The 22,042-nt window shown below is 42.3% G+C and overlaps 1 protein-coding gene across 1 annotated transcript; it reads left to right on the plus strand.

The window, feature by feature from the left end:
- Positions 1-1,968: 1,968 nt before the first annotated feature.
- LOC146182015 (BTB/POZ domain-containing protein KCTD9-like) lies at positions 1,969-21,886 on the plus strand. The gene is made up of 11 exons (XM_084577018.1): positions 1,969-2,193; positions 2,372-2,493; positions 2,600-2,643; positions 3,194-3,281; positions 4,725-4,921; positions 9,053-9,120; positions 10,997-11,095; positions 11,869-12,018; positions 15,702-15,807; positions 17,551-17,684; positions 19,146-21,886. The coding sequence occupies exons 1-11, from the start codon at positions 2,119-2,121 to the stop codon at positions 19,257-19,259; spliced, it is 1,197 nt and encodes a 398-aa protein (XP_084433144.1). The 5' UTR covers positions 1,969-2,118; the 3' UTR covers positions 19,260-21,886.
- The last annotated feature ends 156 nt before the right edge of the window (positions 21,887-22,042 follow it).

Here is a 22,042-nt window from a genome sequence, read left to right on the forward strand (position 1 = left end):
TAGAAGGGGGAGGTGGCGCCAGCGCCGGCGTATCCGCCGAGAAAGCGCGATCCTCTGGTTCATGCGCTGCCGCGAAGGCCGCGGTGGCGCTGCGGTCAGCTTGGCGATGCAGTCACGCGATCGCGCGCGTGTGCAGGTTCGCGCGCGGTGTATGGACGGTGCGGCAGTGTTCCTGCTTGTTCGCGGCTGCCAGCGTGACCTCTCGTTTATGGACAGATGTGTTGCGCTGCTGGCATGTTAATGTGAGGGCCTAACTTCGCCGAACAGATGAACTTCAGCGCAAAAAAAAAAAAAAAAATCACAGTATGTCCCTTCCAAGCAAAATTATCAAATTTTATGTTCTTACCAGGCAGCACTTCTATGTTAAGGCCCAGAACTGTAAGTGCAACGCTAAGCAGGGAAGAATGAAAGTGCTGAAACTTAAGAGGGTGCTCTAAGTTGCATATTTATTCAAGGTCGAATGTAATTTTTTTTTTATTTAGCGGGAAGGGATATCCTTGCCTCCCTATTTCTTGGTGCCAAGCGATGCATGCAGTGTTGGTAATCAATGTTTAATGTTTTTTTTTCTAATTACACAGAAGCATGTGTAAATGTATCTGTTATTTTGAATTACCCTGAATGTTATTATGTGCAGTACATTGCTACTACTACGATATGCAATAAATTTTTGCTATGCTTTGTTTTGCTTGTTTGGATCCCCAATCACATTTTTTAGGAGTAATGCTGATGCTTCATATCCTTGAAACTGAAGGAGGTGGAAAACATCGACCAAAGAACAGCCAACCTTTTTTCTTTCATTTATTACCCCTTTTTAATTTTCTTACATATTATTTTATGCCCTGGGGCAAACAACGTTGTGGGGAAAAAATGCGACCACACGGAGCCGAAACATCCTTCCATCCTCATTCTCTTGAAAGAGTGCGTTGTTGGGCGAGTCAGTCAGACATATCTTCAAGGTATACTGCGCGCACACAAAACAAGGAGGAGAAAGGTACACAACAAGCGCAACACCTGCGCTTGTTGTGTACCTTTCTCGTCCTTGTTTTGTGTGTGCGCAGTATACCTTGAATACTCATTATCTTGGTCTGTCTTCTACTTTCGACATGCACTATCTCGATCCGACGGGACTCATTCAAGACCCTCCAATTCCTGGAACTGAAAGGATAGATACGCCTGTATTCTACGCACCAGAAGTATTGGAGTACCATCCGATCGATTTTAATTGTTTTTCTTTGTTGGGTTTCATGTGCCAAAATTACTCGGGCTATGAGAGACACCGTAGTGGAGGACTCCGGAATTTCGACCACCTGGAGTTCTTTAACGTGTACTCGTACAGCACACGAGCGCCTTGCTTTTCGCCTCCAGTGAAAAGCGGTCGCCGCGGCCGGGATGCGATCCCTCATCCTTGGGCACAACAGTCGAACACCCTAACCACTGCACCACCATGGCTTAAAATTGAATTCTGTCAGCCGTAATCAGGTTCGACTAGAGTTTAATGAGCTAAACCATTACCTGCAACATCACTGAAAGGCCGACGCGTTGCACGCACGGCGGGCATACGTATGTTCAAGTACCGTGGCGTAAGGCGAGCGGCGCGTACCATGCATCGCACTACGGCCAACAGCGCCACCTACACTCGGCTTGAAATGGAGGAGCGGCTTCCGTCCGCCGTTGGCGTCACCTCCCCCTTCTAGCCACCATAGTTTACGTACTCAATCGCACGTGACACGAGTCACGTGAAGTTTATTTTGCTATCTCTGTCACACGTCATAACTTTTTGTTTGGGAGAGAAAGGCAATGCTAATTTTAATTCACTTGAGTATTCAAATACTAAGTATCGTGTAAACGTACTTATATTGGCGTGTGCAACAAAACAAAAAAATGAAAAAGGGATGCACGAAACGGCGTTTTAATCCAGGACAATCCGATCCAATAGCCGTCATAAACTCTGCGTTTCACCTCGTTCTTCTGCTTGCGGCTAGTACCAATCTCTTTCTCTATGCTAGTACGGCCAGTACGGCTAGTTTGCGTATTTTGCTCCGTCGCTACACTGTCAGAACTTCGCCGTTATGTCGGCGTTGCAGTGACCAAACAGAATTGTTGATGAATTCACTCTAAATGGCAAGTGAGCAGCGCGCACATAAAGTGGTGAGAGTAACTGTACACCGAAACGGAACAAATCGTGATGGGAAGGTAAGTGACCTCTGAATGCATGCTGTCATCATATTCCGGCAGTGTCTGCAGAGCTCATCATAAAGTGTGAATGTTTGCTGAATACTGTATATTTTGTCAGTGGCAATGTGGCACCGCGACTTGAGCTGGTCGAGTTCAATGAATAGTGACTCCTTTTCTGTTTTCTGCGCTGTGAAAGGTGTTACTGGTTCCGGACTCTTTCGAGGAGCTACTTAGTGCTGTTAGTGCCAAGTTTGGAATGCAAGCCAGACGGTTGTTTACCAGCAAAGGAGGCGAAATCGACGATACCAGTCTGATCAGGCAAGTATGCTGCAGCGGTTTCTATTACTGCAATGAAATAATTTGTTGATAATCAGTAATTTGCTGCTTCTCATATGATCTGACATCGCCGCTTTGTGCATTTTAGGGACGAAGACGTCCTGTTTGTCTCGTCTGGAGAAAGTTTTATTGGTGAGCTACAGTGTTTCACACTACCTCAGACCAAGGATTATTAAATGACTTTCGGTAGAAAACAACGCGGCTTTCGGTTTTCTCGAACCTGAAAGTTCTGCAACTATGTTGCAGGAGAATAAATATCTGAGGACGTGCGCGCTATTCTGATCACAGTTCTTTCAAAGGAGTAACCTACATCTATTGTGTGTTCACGTTCTGGCGCACTCGAGTCAATTGCATAGGCCATCCCTGCATCGCGATTGCAGTTTCATTTCCGTCATTCTGAGATAATAAGAATCTGTGGCATGCGCCATTTATTATCTGGTTGCACTGAAGTTCTGAACTTTCACCAGCATCATTTGCACAGATGCATTGAAGCATAACACTTGCGCATTTGTTGGGCAGTTGGTGAACAACTTCTCTGCAGGCTATGTTACCCTAAACTGCACTCTTTCATGCATGTTCATGCACATGATTACTACTAACTCTGAAAGAATTGATGTATCATGTAGCGGCACAATTTTCAAAGCTCATCTTGACCAGAACATCATTTTGTTGGCTTCTACAGACGCGTCATCGGCACCACTTCCTCTTGCCCCGGGTAACCAAGACTGGGTTTTGCTGAATGTGGGCGGGAAGCACTTTGCTACGACAAGGTGAGTTACTCTTTCATTGTGGAGAAGATCTGAGACAACATTAGCATGTGTCACGAAGGTCAAACATGCTTCATAAACATTCTCTCAGCAAATTCCGCTGCTCATTTTCTACAAATCGCTAACTACCATGTGCAAGTCGAGCAAGCACATAATGGAGGGCTTTAAAGTAACAAAACGCTCTGTCACGGGGTTCTCAGATCCATGTAACGTTTCATGAATATAGGATTGTCTTCTGAGAGTGAAATGAAAGGAAAAAAATTTGCTCATATTTTCTGCAGCATTCTGCAACATATGTATCTTAAGGTAAAGATAAATTGAACAAACTACAGAAGACTTGCAACTGAGCTAAATCATCATTCGTGCTGATTTCCCACTGTTGCTTAAAGCTTTTTTTTAGTATATTATAGATTACTGGTCAGGTACACAATGTTTTCACAGCCCCCTCAACGCTAAGCTTGTATCTAGGTAGAATGCGATAAACTATTATTTCTGCTCGTTTTTCACGGTGGTTAGCATTTTGTAAATGAATCACTGAAATTATATGTAGTGGAACGATAACAAATAAATATATCTTTTGTGGGTTCACTTACAATGAGTTCATTGTTGCCCTTCAGTGCTAAATAGGAAGAATTGTGCAACTTGTACCAAGTGGTGCTAGTAGTGGGCAATGTATTCTTAGTGAGTAGGCACATCAAATGTTCATGCTGTGTTTGCCTTGAAACGATATGTAAATATTAGCGTACATACACTACCACATGGAATTTTCCTGCACTCAGTAAATAATTAGTAATAACAAAATTGCTTCTCTCACATAGTCTCAGTTCTGGTCTCAGTAGCCAGATGGTGGTTTTGATGTTTTTGGTTATGCTAGCCTGCTGCAGAGGCTGGAATTGCAGCTAATGAATGAACAGACATTGCATTATAATATTCATATTATTCCTGACACGATTTCATCGTTGCCTGTGACGTCACAACTGCCATTTGACAGCTGAAATAAAAATCTGTATTATATAGAAGAAATGCATTTATAAATTATTTACAAAGTGTATACAGATTCAACATGGCTATTCTTGTTTACTAAATTCTTCACGCACGTTTTGAAAGCAAAAAAAAATACACTACAAAAACTTTTCTGTCTACTCTATGGAAATTGATTGTCAAATCACGGTGATGGTAATTTATTGTTAAACTAGGCCTGCATTAGTATGGTACTAGATAAAGGTGCTATACTAGCACCTTTATCTAGTACCATATTACTGCATAACTTTATTGCAGATAGGAAGATTTAAACTCAGCCTTTAATTTGTGGTCCTATTAGAAAATATAATGTAATTTTTGTGTGAAGCTCAAATGAATTAGCCACTGTTAAGACAAAGCCTTCTCAGATATGTTACGGTAGCTTGTCAGCAAGCAATGTCAGAGGCCCGCATTTCTTTTCTCCAGGAGCACGCTAGTTTCCAAGGAGCCTCGTTCTATGCTTGGCCGCCTGTTCAGTGAAGGCTCGGACGGCATAACGTGGCCAAGTGCTAGGGACAGCCGTGGCGCCTACTTAGTTGACCGGAGCCCAACATACTTTGAACCACTGCTCAACTACCTTCGCCACGGGCAGCTGATTCTTGACCGAGGTGTTTCACCACGGGGTGAGTGCTAAAGGAGTCGCACTATTCAGATTTCACGCATAGCAAATGAATTAACTACAGTCGATCCCCACTACAACAAATGCCGCTTCAATGAAATATTTCCAATTCCCTGTCAGCTCGCCATAGAAAGTAATATGAAACAGATTTATTGTCAGTATGAATCATTTGTGAGGTTTGTTTCCTCAACAAATTTTTTTATAAATGGATCTGGGTTTAAAAATGCATTTTACAATATATATCTCCACACATCTGTGCACTTCAGCATGCCCATGCGGCTTTGTTTTATTAAAAACGCTTGCTGGAATCAATAAGTGCCCTCTGCTGACCTACCATATACATACACATGAAGGCCACCTTTGCTTTGTATTGATGACAGTTGGGCTGAGAGCTTTAATTGGGACAAGGCACATGTGTAAGATCCCATTTTCTTCCAAGCCATAGCTGCAATCAATCCGAATCTTGTGGCACCACCATCTGCACTCACTGTGATGAACACATTTTATGTAATCCATAGTTTTATTGGTGCCCACGATGACGACATTGCGCACCAAGTGTGAGAATCGCACCACGGTGCTCATAGTGAAAATATTGCAGAAGCAGCTGACCGACTTCTTTAGAGATCAATGATGTAGTTCAAACTGATAGTTTACGTGAGATGTTGGGTTAGTTTGAAAGTACTCTTGGTAAACGAATGCGAAAAGACGAACACAGTAGAGATGAGCGCTTGTGTCGTGATGGCTTCTCTGCTATGTTCGTTTTTTTGTGCTTATTTACCATGGATTCAAACTGTTTTTCCACCACAGCAAAATTTTTATTTCAGCTAAATTTTTCACGCACCGCATTAGTTTCATTGTAGCAAGGTTCAATTGTAATGGAGTTTTGCATGAGGTGACCTTGCTACTGTTCTAGCAAAATTAGGAACTGTAAACAACTACTACTATTCTTGCCATCGACAACAGTGCACAAGATGTATGCAGCATCAAAAAGGGGGTCACAAGTAGCTTTCATTACAGCAATGTCTGTAAGACAAGGAAAAGCTTTAGCATTAGCAGTTGCTTACTCACTCTAAGGTTGTTTTAAAGTGTGCGTTTCTGTTTTAACCTATGCACCATAACTATTGCCTAGAAATGAGTTATTCTCAGAACACACCTTGCAATGGGATGATCTTGGTGCTTATCTTAGCCTCTTTATTTGTTAATATTCGCAGACAAAAATAAGCGCGTGGCCCCAGAAGTGTTGGGGGCTTAAAGGAAATTTTTCCTTTAGCTGTGCAGGCTTGTATCTGTGGCACAGGAACCTCTAAATTGCCCTCATCTTGCTTTCATGAAGATTTGCCTCAAAAAATGGCCGTCAGTATCGAGGGCTAGTTCTATAGTAACTTGCTATGATGATTAACTTGCTTTCCTGTTGTATTTATTTCTTCATAGTCACATCAAAGGTTTATAGAACTACCATTTTTACATGGTTCTAAGCCTAGGATCGTATGTGTAATGAGGGAGAGCCACAGAGCAAACAAAATTGTAACCACCCCACGACATCCCTGACATTTGGTTTGTCTCTCCTTTGTTGACAAAATCATGCTTTTGTTTCAATTGTAAGTCAACCCTCTTCCACATTCTATCTTCAAATTTAAAATACAGTTAGGCTCGCGGTCATGTCCGTAGTTAACAACAGCAGTGCAGGCAGGCTGGAGGCAATATTTCCTCATGCATAAAACATGCATCAGAAATATATGTAATAAAATGCACAAGAGCTTCAATATAAGTCCTGGCGGACATAGTTTGCAATGACAGTAACACGTCAAATACATAACAAAAAACGGTTTCGCCTTAAAGGCCAACTGAAACGAAATATTGCTTTGGCTGCAATGTGATTGGTGAGAACTAAAACTATTCCAGACAAAGCTTAATACTCCGTGGGAAGCTGTTTCTGTAGTTATAAGTGTTTCAAAGCTGTGTAGCAGATGACGTATGCATCTGGCGGCATGTCGTAGGGTTGGGCAATTTACCAGATATGACATGGAAACAGGCGCTCAAGAAGCGTCCTCAACCTGAGTCTGTTGTATGTGACAGTCTGCGGATGGCATGCAATCAAGAGCTCGAGGCTTTGTTGCAGTGCTGAAGTTTTTATGATTTCTGCCGCGATTATTATGCTGAAACGGTGTGCAGCCATCAGGGGCATGAATGCGCGCAATTTGCAAGAAATATGCATCACATGTATCTCAGAAGTACAGAAAACAGGGCAAAATACACTGTGGTCCCTGTTGGTGGTTGGCTTTTGTTCGTAGGGCTGTAAATTTATACGATTGGTGCCCACGCCTCCCACAATGCCCAAATAAAGCCCCTCCCCACTTGCTGACGTTTCTGCAAGAAGCATTAAGCTTCCAGTATGCTTACAACTACAGCAACCTGAGGGCCCGATTGCACCCATTTCTACATAATTTCCGGCTCCTAGTAATGGCCGCCCTTTTTTCAGTTTCGGTTTGAGAAACAACGTTTTTTGTGAAAGGGACAGAACACTGGCCAAAATATGTCATGAGATTATGGTGGAGACGAAAAGACCTTGCCTCATTTAGTACAGATTGAGCACTGCAATATCAAAGAGAAGAGGCTTTACAATTTTAATTTGCAATTGAAAATCTCATAAAAACAACTGAGGCGCTATCTAGTGGAGAAACCCTATTACTTTCGGTGTAGTACCCCATGTGACATATCAGCAAAATATCGCTGATTTTCGTAAGTGCACACTGTTCTCTTTTCTTATAAGAGTGCTTGTCATTATTTATTATATTTTGCGCTCTCTACACTGCGTCCTTAAATAAAATCCAGCCCTTCTTTCACACAGCGAGAGGGATGCTTTCAGGTTTTTTCACTAGATGGTGCCACAGTGTTTGCAATTCTGTGAATGAAGCGATGATAGTGCCCACAAAACGTTTGTCGACGAGGCGGGTGTTATTGTGCTGTAACAGCCTTGAGCGTGAAACTGAAAAGGACGTTACTCTAAACAAAAAAATGTCTAAAAAATGTCTGGCGAGTGATACCTATATTTGTTTTCGGTACATCTTTTTTGTTGACCACCAGTCGTCATTGTGGTCGCTGCTCATGGTTTCCAGCATCAGCCTACATAAAAACGGGTGCATGCACTGTTCGAAAAATTCTCGGTAAAAGTTTTCTACAGCGTTTCTACCAAGACCGCTATGGAATTGAACGTTTTAGACATCGATCCTGTCTTTGCGCAAAAAAAGAAATTCAGACCTAAATTCCAGTGTTCTGTCTTTTGAACGATTCCTGAAACACCCGCTTCACTTATGAGTGCGGTATTTTGCTTTTAGTGCTCTGCCTTGATGTACTACTAGAGAACGCTAGCGAAAAATTTCATTGTAGTTGGCCTTTAACAAAGTAGATGAATTACATATTGATCTTTGAATTATGCCAAGTGCAATTAAGGGTTGAATTTCTTTCACTCCTTCCTAATTGCACTGTCCCTTTGCCTTACATCACTACGAGCAAGACACTGCCAGCCTGAGTTACTGACATGTGTAAATTTTCTTCATCACTCACTATCAGACTAGAGCAATTTATTACAGATGTTGTTCAGTATTTGTGCATTATTTTTCATTTATACTTACATTATGCTTGGACACAATATATATTAGATGAATAAATAAAATGGTATGGTGTGGGCATGGTACGGTGTAGCGAAGGGCACCAAATAAATTTTTACCGTATGTGGTTTCTTAGTCCGCTCTGCCGTTGCACACTACATGGGCATTTTGCCTCCATTGAAATGTCCTCTGTGGCCGGGATTGAATCTGCATCCTAGGACTCGGCATCTGAGCTTTGCAGCCATTTACCAACATGAGCCAGTTGAAAGAAAAAACCAAGTCTTCAATCATTGTTGAAAGGTGCTGCGTGGTGTCCGAATGACTCTCACTGTCACATAATTTGGCGCAAAATTTGGCAAGCAAGAGAAATTCAGTTTGATGCATTACCAGGCCATAAATTCTGTATGCTTAACAAGAAAAAGGCACAACATAGATGACAAGATGGTGTATGTTGACAGGATTGCTGTGGTGCCCTCTTCCTTATTGCCTGTTCTGAGAGTATTGTGGGCACTGGACTTCACCTGCAGGTGTCTTGGAAGAGGCAAGGTTTTATGGAATCGAGTCTGTCATTCCGGAGCTGGAGCGCATCAGCCAGGTAAAGTCTGCCCCACACTAATGATCACATGATCTTTTTTTCAGGGCAAGTTCAGGGGGGCTTCACTGTCAGCATCTCATTCAGTGCCTCTAATCAGCAGTAGTGCAATAGAGAGTGCTGAATTAGGCACCCATGAAATCGTCTCTCCTTGCATGAGGTTTATGAAGCAGTGTAATAAAGAAAGTGTTGCTAATTGCATGGTAACATAGTTAAAGTGCATGCAGTGGAAATTACATAGCTGTAACAGGGAAATGGGTCTGATGCACCTAGAGTATTAAGTTCATGCACTCATCTTTCTGCAGATAGCGGAAACCACATTATATTTTTTAACAATATATTTCTGGCACGCACTAAGCTATGAAATAATCACAATACCTTTGCTTGCAACAATGAAAATGAGAGATGCGTAAAAGATTTGGGTGTGCAATGTAGACTTTGTCAGTTCTGTTGTAAATTGCGAGGGCTAGTTGGGGGCCCTACAGAATCCCCCCCCCCCCCCCCCCCCCCTTCTGAGCTAGTGAAACTAGGGTAAAGCTTTCTTTTTGATAAATATTACACTATTACACATTATGTGCGTGACAAATTAAACCGGCAACCTTGTTAATTGTACTGATGTAAATTCTCCATCCTGTAGTTATTAAACCAACCAATGCATAGTTTCTTTAACATCATTTGCTTTGGTTTTAATTTCAACTAGTCTTTTTTATCCTTCAGTGCAGTTAAGTTCAAATCACTCATTCTTTTTAAGATAGCTTTTTTTTTTTTTATTTTAAGATAAGTTGTAAGATTAGATAATATTTTAAGATAAGTCCTGATCAGTCATGTTATTTTTTCCGCTCAATATAATGTGGCTTAGTAGGGCTAGGTTGCAGGATTAATCATATGAATCAACTGACTTACTTCGTCTGTTCATCACAGTTGCAATTTTTATCATAGTAGTGTTTATATGGAGATTAAGAGACAGGAAGCATGCAGTGTGGGTCAGAGAAATAACTCAAGTTGATGACATTCTAGTTAAAATCAAGAAGAAATGGGTGTGGGCACAATATGTATTGCGAAGAGAGGGCAGCCGGTGGTCAGTCAGAGTAACAAATTGGATTTCACGGGAAGGAAAGCATAGCAGTGGACAGGTGAGGTTAAGGAGTTTGCTGGGCTCAGGTGAATGCAGCTAACACAAAATTTTTTATTTGGCGGAATGTGGGAGAGGCCTTCACCCTGTAGTGGGTATACTTTGGCTGATGATGATGATGATGATGATGTGTTTATATTGGATTGGCAAAAACTGGATTGGCACACTACGGAGGTGAAATAATGATTTTAATATCAAGAAAGTGACAGCCATCTATATTGAGTGCTGCATTTGTTCTCTTAAAATCTGCACCCTTGTTACAGAGCTTCAAAAAGTGTAATTTATTTTTGGAATTGGCTGTCAAATGTTGCAGATTCATTTGAAAGAGCTTGTTATTATACCGGTGACAAGGTTTTAACCTTTCTATGCCTTGATGTAAATTGCTGTAGTGGCAGTGTGTGATTTTGTAAATACTGGATAGAGCAGTGTGTAATTATAATTGACTGTGCATGCCTCATATGGCATTACTGTAATGAGTTATGTTTAAAATGCATGAATTCACCTATTAGTGGAATGACAGTCTGGCCTGGGAGAATGAGCACCTGTTAGAACTGGCTACATGGACACATGAACACATGCACCTTTTGATTTATAGTCTGCAAACAGGTTAATTTGAAGGCATTACTTATGTATTACTGGCCTCGGGATGCTCTGTGATCTGCCTGCAACTTCATGCAGTTATTTATTTCTAACTTAGTTTGGCCCTCATAGTTGCCTGTGTGCACCTGTGTTCATGTTTTACTACAGCAAAACGAGTCTGATCCTGGAGACTGCCTTCCATTAACTCGGCAAGATGTGGTTCACATCCTCACAAGAACGTCCCACCTGTCGGAGCTTCGATTTCAGGCAGGTATAACGTACATCACCTCACTGCTTCGCTGCAGCCTTACACTAGCTCTGTCCACATGTCTGGACTAACTACTTTGTGATTCCACATAACAATTACTCCATTGAGGTTCAAGTGAAGATTTTATTTAGTTTCACAGCAGTCGTGGGCTGCTAGTGTAGTCATGGTTAAGTATATAGATTCCTGTTTTATTCTTGTTTATTTGGTCATTACTCAAGTGTGCACAAACTTGCATTGTCTGCTGCCATCACACCATCACAAAGGCAAGGCAAGTCATGGCTCAGCACCATTGGAGTCGTTTCACTTTTTCTATGGCCGTCTTTTTTCTTTAATTGATTGCCAAGTTTACACACAAAATTACCGGCTCTGACATGCATAGCAGCTTTGGCAAGAAAAGGGAGATGATACTTGCCAAATTGCCCAAAGTAGCCATGCTTTCTGGCCTAACCCTTGGCTGAGCATTCATTTATGCCTTCTCTAATGCAATGAAGCACTGGTCATCCATAGTGCATTGAATTGCATAGCCTTGGACTTCTTTCTATTTCTCCTTTGCTATTATACGCTTGGCTGCACATGTAATTAAAATATTAACGTCTATTTTTAACTGTTTGCCGTAAAGGTGCTTTTGTTCTGCTTGTGTGTAGCTTGAGTGTTTTATCATGCTAGTTCTTACAGGAGGTTCCCTATTGATCCTTTGGCTCTGGGACCTTGTGAGTAGATGCCCATCACATTCGTATGTGAAGTGAACTGGTTTGCTACTACAAATGTCCAGGGTGTGGACCTGTCGGGCGCTGACCTCTCGCGGCTGGACCTGCGGCACATCAACTTCAAGTGGGCCAACCTGCGCAAGTGCCGGCTCACGTGGGCCAACCTGAGCTACTGCTGCCTCGAGCGTGCCGACCTCACCCTCGCCAACCTCGAGGTGAGATGGGCTGTTCTCTTCTTTCTTCCTTTTTTGCCCCCTTGAAAAGAGTCGGGATGACGGCGTAGAAATAGATATAAATTTGCAGCCAAACTTAATGCACATTGTACGATTGTCTTCCAGTTTCTTGTATCTGCACCAAGTTATTTGACGCGTGTGTACAGTGGAGTCATTTTGCTGCCATTTACTCTTGAATTATTGTATCATTAATGCTTAGTCTGTTCCTAATGGTATCATTGATTTTAAACACCGGCAACGCGTGTGTACACTTCATGTATTGACCTTAATCTTCCCTCTGCTAGGGCCTCTGAGGCTGCAAGGTTAATCAATTAGTAAGTGATGATGGTGATGTTTATGACCCAGTAATCTCATTCTGTCAAAGGCATTGGTTTTCCTATGACAGTTGAAGCCCTTTATAAGGGGCATGCACTGGTGTGTAGTTTTTGTTTGTTTGTATCAGAGGTCCCTTACAAGCAGGGTACCACGTTTACATTTTCTAACCAGACATTATTTCGGCACAGGCATCCTATGGCTAAAATACGCAAAAAAGAAGGGTACATCATGCTGCAAAAGTGTTATTATACGATTGCATTTGCTTGGTGGACCACCACACTGACCACACCTCACAGCTTTCTTAAATTTATTTACTGCTGAAATAGTTGTAAATCTTGTTCTACTTCATGGCTGCATTGATGCTGTTCAACACAGCCCCTCCCAGCTTGAAAGTCAGGCCAAATGCCTCATGGCTGATTTGCCAAAGCTGTTTATGTTGGCAAACTACGTTTGCAGCGATTGCAAAGTGCGATCGCAATGTGATGTGGCACCGCAACTAGCGATTCGCAACTAAGTTATGTGTCTGGTAACACTACAAGAATTCAAGCAAAAAAAGCGCCACGAAATCATAAAAGTAACCAGGCTTACCACCGAGGTGCTAGAAGCAGCCAAAACTATAAAGCATCACCAGCAGAAATATCCCTCGAAAATTTATGCTTGTTTGACAAAGAATAACAGCGGCTGTAAGTAACAAGGCTGTGAATGTCACTACTGAGATGAAAAATAAATGAAAAGCAAGCGAGGCATTTCTGGGTGGAGTTGAAACTGGTTGAATAGCAAACAGAGCAGTTTATTTGTTTTTGCCAAAGCAGAACCACTGCTGTTTTTATGCCATTTGTTTTGGTCTTGGCTTGGCTATGTCTCGCTTTCTAGGCACAATGGCTTTATGTTAGCGGCACCAGCTGAGCACTTTCTTTGCATTTAGCAGATAGATTTGCCGCTCATACTGAAATGCAACATAATAGACAATTTTCGCTATATCCTTCAGACTAGTGGACACAATACCTACGGTAATTGGTGATAGGAAGCTCCACTAATTGGAGAACCCAACGCGCGCTCCCAATATGCTCACTCAGATGCTCGCATATGCAGTCACACTTGTGCTCTTCGTGGCAAGCCTGAAGAGCTTCTCTACATTGCATTCTCACTGCAGGGGCTTCTTTTAGTCATTTCATAGCTGATTGACCTGCTCTTTATTTGCTGAAGTTATAATTAATTAATTAAGATGTGCCTCTCCTCTTTTGTTTTCACTGTAGCTGCTACTGAACCTGGCGATGGATGGGGCCTCATCTAATGTTATAATGTGTGTTGCAAGCAAGACTGAGTACCAAACTTTAAGGCTAATTTTGTCCTTTATAGCCGATTGTCTTCTACATGCAATGTCTGTTAGAAAAGAAGTCCAATTAATGAAAATCATAGGGTGGCCAATCATTTGGGTGAATGGTGTCTCTTATGCCCGATTGTGTGTTATATCCATGCCTCTTATAATGAGGTTCAGCCAGCTATACAAGCACTCATGAAATGTAAAATTTCAATACAGGATCATGGGTGCACCACACAGTTAAACATTGCAGATGATAGTTGTGGCCATCATTTCTGGGTGGAGTACTACTGGGTCGATCACCTTTGCTAACAGCATTCGAACAGTGCTGCATTCTGGTGCAGGTGTTGCTTTTCAGTGGCACTGTACTGGCGCTCGAACACAGCCATGCAGATATGTTGACTGCACAGCACCAGCACCTTGCACGTGACAAAGCAGCTGCGATTAGAGCTCTGCATGGGCTCGGGCTGGCCCGAAAGCCCGCACCAGACAGCCAGACAGACCAGAAAGCCATGAGGGCCCTGGCCAAGGTATATTTGTCTCGGGCGGGCTGGGCCGGCCAGACACCCCAATTAGAGCACATACGAAAGCGCGAGTATGGTCATTGCAATAAGCGTCTAGAATGCACAGAATTTTCCCGCGTCCTCCCCGCACGAGAGCTTCCAAGTTTTTGCTCGGCGTTGACCCGCCTTTCCTCCCCACCTTCTCACCACGAAAGAATCTTTGGTACTCTTCAGTGCAGGGCAGAGAGGCCGCTTGTGGGCTGTTTAGTTTTGAGTTTCGCTTCTCTGTTTGGGTAACCTCGGCACTGATGTTTAGGTATCTGTTTCGATATTCGCGCCTCGCTGTCGCCTATCAAACATCTCTGTTGTGGCTTACTCCTGCCCCGACATGGCCTCGTTTGAAGCGAGACATAGCTCAAAGCATCTGGGGTCCAAGAGTTGGTTCTTGTTTCCCTTGCGAAAAGTTCACGTGAAGGGCACAGTGTGAGCCAGGTGAGCTCACCAAGTACTTGGCCACAAAATCAACCCCTTGTTTAGGTTTATAGCTAACACACTTTTGGAGAAGCAAACAAGCTGCTTACCAAAAACTTGCTTTCCTATCAAAGAATGTGTTATTCATTCCAGCCACGAGTTACAGCTCCGAAAGAAACTTCAGCGCTACCGGGTTCATTATCTAGGAGCGCTGCAAATGTCTCAGTTCAATGCATACCTTGTTTTTGCACAATAAGTTAATTCTAGTTATGTGCTGTGCCTCTATGGATTAAGTAAATTTGTCATTTCAAGTGTGAGAACTCAACATGTCAACATCTTGGATAATCTTATCATCCTGAAATCATTTTCTTCTGCATCATCGCTTCAACTGCAATTATAGCATGACAGGCCAGGCCTTAAAATCTGAGCACCAGGCCGTGCTGGGCTGGACTCTGGCACGAAATTTCAGCCCGTGCTCACCTCTAGCTGAGATAAGGTTTCACTTCATTTGCTCCTCATGGCACTGCTCGAATGCTGTACACTAGTTTGATTGGGTCTGCACACGTTCACTGTTTGCGTGCACTAAAAAGAAAGCAGTATTGTGCTACTTTGGGATTCATGGCACGTAGACAACGGTTAATTAAAAATTTCTCTCAGAAAGTTGTGCTGAAAAAGATGCCTCCCTTAATTACTATCAAACATCTCGTTACGTTTGAGATGCATGCAAACCAGTCAGTCGTAAAAGTTGAAAAGTGGCGGCACATTGAACATAACCACATGGAGTGGCCTAAGCAGCTTGTTGCTGTGAGCTGCATCTTCCATATTCTGTCAAGCGCTGAAGAAAATGTTGAAGGACGATGTCACTGCATGCAGATCCACCAGACTGCTTGCTTATTTCATCGTGTTAGGCCTGCTGTTCTGCCCATTCTCAGGGAGCAGGGCTACTTCTGTGTCTGGTGTGCAGTGCAGGCTGTGCTCAGTGAATGTAAGCTGTGAGTTTCCTAAAAAAAACAGCATTAAAAATAGGAGCGTTGAACTTCCTTGCCATCAAATAGGGTGCACAGCTGGTCGGTGCGAAAATGATGCGGGCCAACATGGAGGCCGCCCACCTGCGTTCATGCAACATGGAAGACCCCGCTGGGAACAGCGCCAACCTCGAAGGTGAATTTACGCACTGACTCTTGTCTCTTCTGGGTTCGATGCAGAGTAGCAGCATTGCTATAAACTACTGCTCTCAAGAAGACTTTGGTTTGGGCTAATTAGTTCATAGCTGATGTTGATTCTGAGGACGACGCAAAAGGGACGAAGACAAAGAAGGAACACTGAAAACAACAGGACAGGTGCCAGTCCTGTTGTTTTCGTGTTCCTCCTTTGTCTTTGTCCTTTTCGCTCCATCCTCAGAATCAACATCAGCTACTTCTCTCGTTTGAAAGTTCCTGCTCACTGTTCTTACTTCTTCAGTCACCTAACTTTTGCAGGTTTCATAATATCTTTTCACGCACCATATTTACTGGCATAGTGAATGCACCTGCAGGGTCGATGCATCCTCCAAATCAGTCTCCAAATTTGGGAAAACAGTCTACTGCAATGTAAATTTTACCCTATAATAAATGCGCATTCCAAACTAACACTAATATATTTATGGAGAGCGTATTATTCATTGTGTGGCTTTTGTACTCACAAGATGTGGCAACCGAGGCGTCAGCAATGCACAGTACTAGGGTTGCCTGAAAGCCCTGGCCTTCTAGCATTCATGGGCCTTTTGCATAGATCCAAGGAGTCATATTTAAAACTGAAGTCAGGAATCAGAAAATGTGCCTTTTTGTTATGAAAGCAAGAAATGATAAAAGAGCCGTGGTTGTAATTCTTTTAAGCGAAGACTTTTTGGGAAGCTTTTAGCAATGTCATGTAAACTCATTCACAGATATTTTCTTCCCCGTGATTAAAACCAAATTTTCGGATTCTTTGTGCTTACTCTATTTTGCGGTGCTTATTCTCATTTGCATCGGCCACTCCCTTAATGCTATAAAATGCATAAATGCTGCTGTGCAGAGATGTTTGTGTAGAATAGAGACCGCCAAGCAACTATTGTGGCACCTTTTGCTACATTAAAACCAGCGAGGTGAACCACCTTCGGTGTTAAGACAGCAACTCATTTAGTCTTCATTCGCCCAACAAAACCAGTATCCGAGGCTTCCACATCTTTCAGAAAAACAAAAAACTGCTTTGACTGCCAGCACAAGCTCCAGCAGTTAAAAAAATTTTAGTGAATCCAGCTGCTTACTTCGATATATGAGCACCTGTTCGAAGTAAGAGACTGTGGGCAATGTACTTTCCTTGTACAATAATGCATACAATTTTGCTTTTGCTGCCTTGTCCACTCATGTTTTTGTGCCATAGTTTCCGGTAGGAGTCTTTTTGTGTGACTGTGTATAATTGAGGAAAGAACTTGCTGCATGACCTATTTGTTTGTTAATGAAGAGATATTTATTAATATGTGTGATGTTTGCTAACTTCAACATGCATTGTGCACAAAAACATTAAATGAAATGCAATTTAAAAAATTTTAACCAGGTCTTAGTACCTGTGTGTTCTTGCACTATAGCTGCACTCTTCTCTGGTGAAAGATAGTTCTTGCAAGATTTTGCTCCATTTTAAAGTATTTTTGTATGCTACATAAGCAATAAATGTTCCCGTGCAGTGCTCTAATCAAAGCATTTAAAGTGGTCAAAAAGCCGGTCTTCAGACCTTTATCTTCCGATGTCAGACTACAGAACCTGATGTAAAACACATAAATACTGTTAACCTGATTAACTGGATAGCGTTATATGCGTTTGTACTTGGAGAATTTTTCTCAAAGGCTCAATTGTCGCTATCGGTGTTGGTGCATTTTGGTTGGCACAGGGGTCAACCTGAAGGATGCCGACCTTGATGGCAGCCAGATGGCCGGAGTGAACCTCAGGGTTGCAACCCTCAAGAACGCCAACCTTCAAAACTGTCACCTGCGCCAAGCCATTCTTGCGGGTGCAGATCTAGAGGTTCGTGCATTTGCTTGTTTATGGATTTGTTTGTTCATTCACTCATCCATGCTATCAGCCTTGAAAAATGAGTGTGCATGAAAAAAAAAACACCAAAAAGACCGGAAAACTCCGCTTTCCTTAGCAGTTGCATAGGTCTGTTTTTGTGTAACACTGAGTTCTCTTCGCTGTTTGGTTTATATTCGTGCTGATTAGGAGGCCTACGTGTTGCTCACTTTGGTATAGTTGAGAAAAGCAGAAAGAAACTAGGAATATATAGGGTATACATGATAGAAATGTTGTCAAACAAGCACGCCAAACCAGCTATTTACTATTGCCGCGAAACCTTCAAAACTGTGTTGTTGTTTTTTAACAGCCGCTGGCATGCGGCCTTATCACTGTGATTCTGGCACGCGGATTTTGTATCCCGTGTTTGTTCATGCTCGTTCTCGCGATACGACGCGTTATCATTTTCTTTGTCGCGAAAGATGAGCCGAGATCTGTCTCGAAGATTCTGATAACTTGCATATGTTTCCACAATGTTCCAAGGTGTACTAGTAGCAGTTTGCGACGTCATCTAGATTGTTCTGAGGAGCTTTTAAATTGAGCGTTGACGAGTGTGACGGGCATTCTTTGTTTGACGACCGACGAGCACGTTTATTGCTATCGTCGCCGCCGAGTTGCTTAGTTCTTTTGCGGGCGCAATTCAGCCCAATAAAGAGTTAATTTCATTACCATCAAGCCTGTGTCTTCTTTTGGTGTCAACGGCCTTGTCACCACTACGTGACATCTGACAAACGTGGGATACAGAATTGATACGCGTGCCAGAATCGCAGTGATAAGGCCGCATGCCGGCAGCTGTTAAAAAAACAACAGATACAGTTTTGATAGTTTCGCGGCACTATTATCAAGGAGCTGACATGTTCATCGCTTTGATCTTTGTAAGCTAGCTCCATAAAATATACGTGCCAGGTGTATAGAAATTGAGCAGCCTTTAGAGGATTTGCATGCAATTCTTTGATGTGGCCTGAACTGAATGCTCCTGAATAATGTTCTGCTTTAGAGCACGCATTCTGCGCTCTCGTAGCTTGTTCTCATTGCCATCTGTAGGTACTAATTAAAGGGTAACCAGCAGCCAGTAGTAGTTTGTGGGTAGATGGGGTGCGAACGTTTAAATCTTGCTGTAAAAGTTGTGCCATCGTAGCCATAGCTGTTTTTAAACATTGCATTTTCTGAAGTAATGTGTTCTGTTGGGATTATGGAATGCTTTCTAGGAAATGCTTTCAAGTATTAAATGCTTCCGCTTTACTTCAAACTGCTGCCCTCTGGAAATCTAGGCGTTAGCATTGAATAATGAGACATATATTGATTGAAGTCAAGCTGTCCACAGCCTTTGTTAAATTTTGTTAGCAGTTTTCTGGACGTGACAAACATGTTCTGATTGTGCATACTTATGTGAGTGTGATGTTGGGCATTTTCTAGAACTGCAATTTGTCTGGGAGCGACCTGCATGAAGCAAATCTTCGCGGTGCCAACCTCAAGGATGCCGTCATGGAGCTCATGCTGACACCCCTACACATGGCTCAGGCCATCTGATGACTGCTCTTTTTTAGTGCGTGCGTGCATGAGGTGCTCTGCCCAAGTGATGCACTTTCCCAGAGCGTGTGTTTTCCCGGTGGACTTTCAATTCCCTGCTGCGATGAGTCTGATGTCAGGTGGCCGTTGTGGATCCACTGTGCTCCCATTGACTCAAACAACTTTATTTGACATCGTCTGTTATGCTGAAGCAAGGACGCAAAGGTTTCTTTATCGCTTGTTTTTTATTTTTATGGTTTAAGCCTAACGGTGACAGCTGCAATAACCGCACCTTAGAAGAAAGAGCCCCACAATGTCAATCAGTGGGGTGTCCCATGTAATGTGAACCGATGGTTTAAATAACCTAATACATGCAGTGAGTTTGAAAGTGAAGCAGTATGTCAATGATGGTCACACATAAGCAAGGGCGTTTATATCAGGCTAACTTGATTCACTGATATCTTTAGCTAGACCTAGGTGTTTGCAGTGTCCCCCCCCCCCCCTGCTTTTGTGGAGCTTTGTGTGCTTTCTACAGGGCATGGGATAAACATTTGGGATTTGGCTGGCTTTTCAAAAATTGCGTCATTAGTAATTTGATGGCTTTAGTGATGCCTTTAATTTTTCGGCTTTCCTTTAATGGTCCGAGGGCCTATTGACCAATGTACTAAATTAAGGTGTACGGTTCAAAAAATACTCTTTTTCTTCCTAGGACTGGATAGTAATTTAAGAGTTGCAGTCTATCAACATTTTCCAGCTTAGAACTGTGGCTTAGGTTATATGGGATACCTGCTTACTGGAGGCTGTCAAGTTTTGCCACGTCCTCAGATAGCTGTAAGACATTATTCCTGACTTTTTCTACCCGAGTACAATGTTAGACAATATTTACATAATCCTGTAGTTCTTGTTTGCAATGCTCTAATATATTTTAATGTAGACATGTGCTTTCTGGCATAAATCTGCATGATATGCTTCTTTTTAACTGATTGCCTAGCTTAATAGTATAACATAGAGCTGGATGGCATTTGTCGTAGTGCAAAAAAATAAAAACGGCACTGCTTTGTTCTTTGTGATGCTAGTAGATAAAAGCTGCAATGGCTTATATTTTGATGTCTCTCCCTTTTCATGGAGGAGCTGTAGCCACTGTGTGACATGTTAGTCTAGGCAAGAACATAGTCATTTCCTGCATAGTAGCTGACAGCACAGATATCATTTGGCTTTTCATGGAGGAGTTGTAGCCACTGTGTGACATGTTAGTCTAGGCAAGAACATAGTCATTTCCTGCATAGTAGCTGACAGCACAGATAGCATTTGGCTTTTCGTGGAGGAGCTGTAGCCACTGTGTGACATGTTAGTCTAGGCAGCAGCATAGTCATTTCCTGCATAGTAGCTGACAGCACAGATAGCATTTGGCTATCATTCATGCAAATGAATGCCACACGTTTGGTCTTGAGTGAGGTATTGGCACGAAGACTATTGTCTTTTAACTTTGAATATCACCATGTTAGATATAAAGATGTTCAATATAATTGCAACCTTTGCCAATATATTTATTTTTCCCTAGGTATCCTTTGCCAGTGCAATGCTTTCCACTATAGTTCCACATGAAGCTGTGCAGTAAGTTAAGCCAGTAACTCTCCTCAGTTTTCCTGGTACAATGTACTAGCTTAGACAGCAGTTGCCGTTGCACCACATTTTGCAGACTTAATGTATTAATCTGCTGATTGGCACTCATTTATCTCCACTTCCACTCTACATCTGTGCAGCCTTGTCCCAACTGCATGTGTATACCAAGTGTTGTAATTTAGCCAGCACAGTGTAGTACTGTACTGAGCTTACAGACATGGTTTACTACACCCTTCTAATAAAAGTGTTTGTCCTCTTTATGCATGTACTGTAGAAATGTGTGTCCAAGTAATCTTACTGGAAAAAGATCATTTGGTTTGTCTATGTCGTAGAGGCTTTATTAATTTAGAACAAAATGTTATGCTTTATGGCCTGGTTAATATTAACTGTGTGTATAAAATACATGCAGTCAAAGTATCATCATAAAAATTCATAGCGTGCAGAAAGTGTATTTGTGGAGAAATTTACTGCACATTGTACCATCTAAAGAGGGGAGATAATGTATAGTTGTTACTGAATAGTATAAAACTCGTGGGATAAATATAATTGCCTGTTTGCAATTGACTCATCTTTTTCATTCTTAAATATTTTTTTCCAGCTGGATAAGCTGATTGCAGTAGAGTTTTTCTGTTTTGTCTTCATGCCTTGTTGCCCATTCGCAAGCAATACTGACCTGTGTTATCTCCTCTTGACAAACAAGATTGGCAGGCATGAGCATTCATCGAGGCCTCGCAACATTCATTGCTTTTGCAGAAAGAAACCGCAGTAACACCCAGTGTGACACAGACCTGATGCTTTCAATTTTTCTCTATTGTGTTGTCTTGCTGCAACATTTGATGAGCATACAGCATTGAAGCGGGGTTCCTGAAACTTGAAGTAATGAAACATTAATCCTGCACTCCACATCTGGTGCGAACAGCTCAATGGCCGCTACAATGTACCAGCAGTTGTTTCGCTGCTTGGTTTAAGGTATTTTGAGAGGAGAAATAGAGCCAACCTTAACACCGTGTCAAATTGAGTGCAGCACCTGTATGCATGTCGGAGAGCGCTTTGCATTTGAAATGTTGGCATCGCAGCTCTGATCCTTGTTATCTGCTGGAAAGAGTGCTGATGTCACTACATGACAAACTACCTTCTTACGCGTGCCCCATTGCATGCCTGTTTCACTGCAATCTGTTTGC

This window comes from Amblyomma maculatum, chromosome 8 (assembly GCF_055883805.1).
Source record: "Amblyomma maculatum isolate TAMU_Amacu chromosome 8, ASM5588380v1, whole genome shotgun sequence".
NCBI lineage: Eukaryota > Metazoa > Arthropoda > Arachnida > Ixodida > Ixodidae > Amblyomma > Amblyomma maculatum.

Coding starts and splice junctions, on each gene's coding strand:
- LOC146182015 (XM_084577018.1), top strand. CDS start 2,119: ATGGCAAGTGAGCAGCGCGCACATAAAGTGGTGAGAGTAACTGTACAC. Junction 2,194..2,371: donor GAACAAATCGTGATGGGAAG/GTAAGTGACCTC, acceptor GCGCTGTGAAAG/GTGTTACTGGTTCCGGACTC. Junction 15,808..17,550: donor GAACAGCGCCAACCTCGAAG/GTGAATTTACGC, acceptor TGGTTGGCACAG/GGGTCAACCTGAAGGATGCC.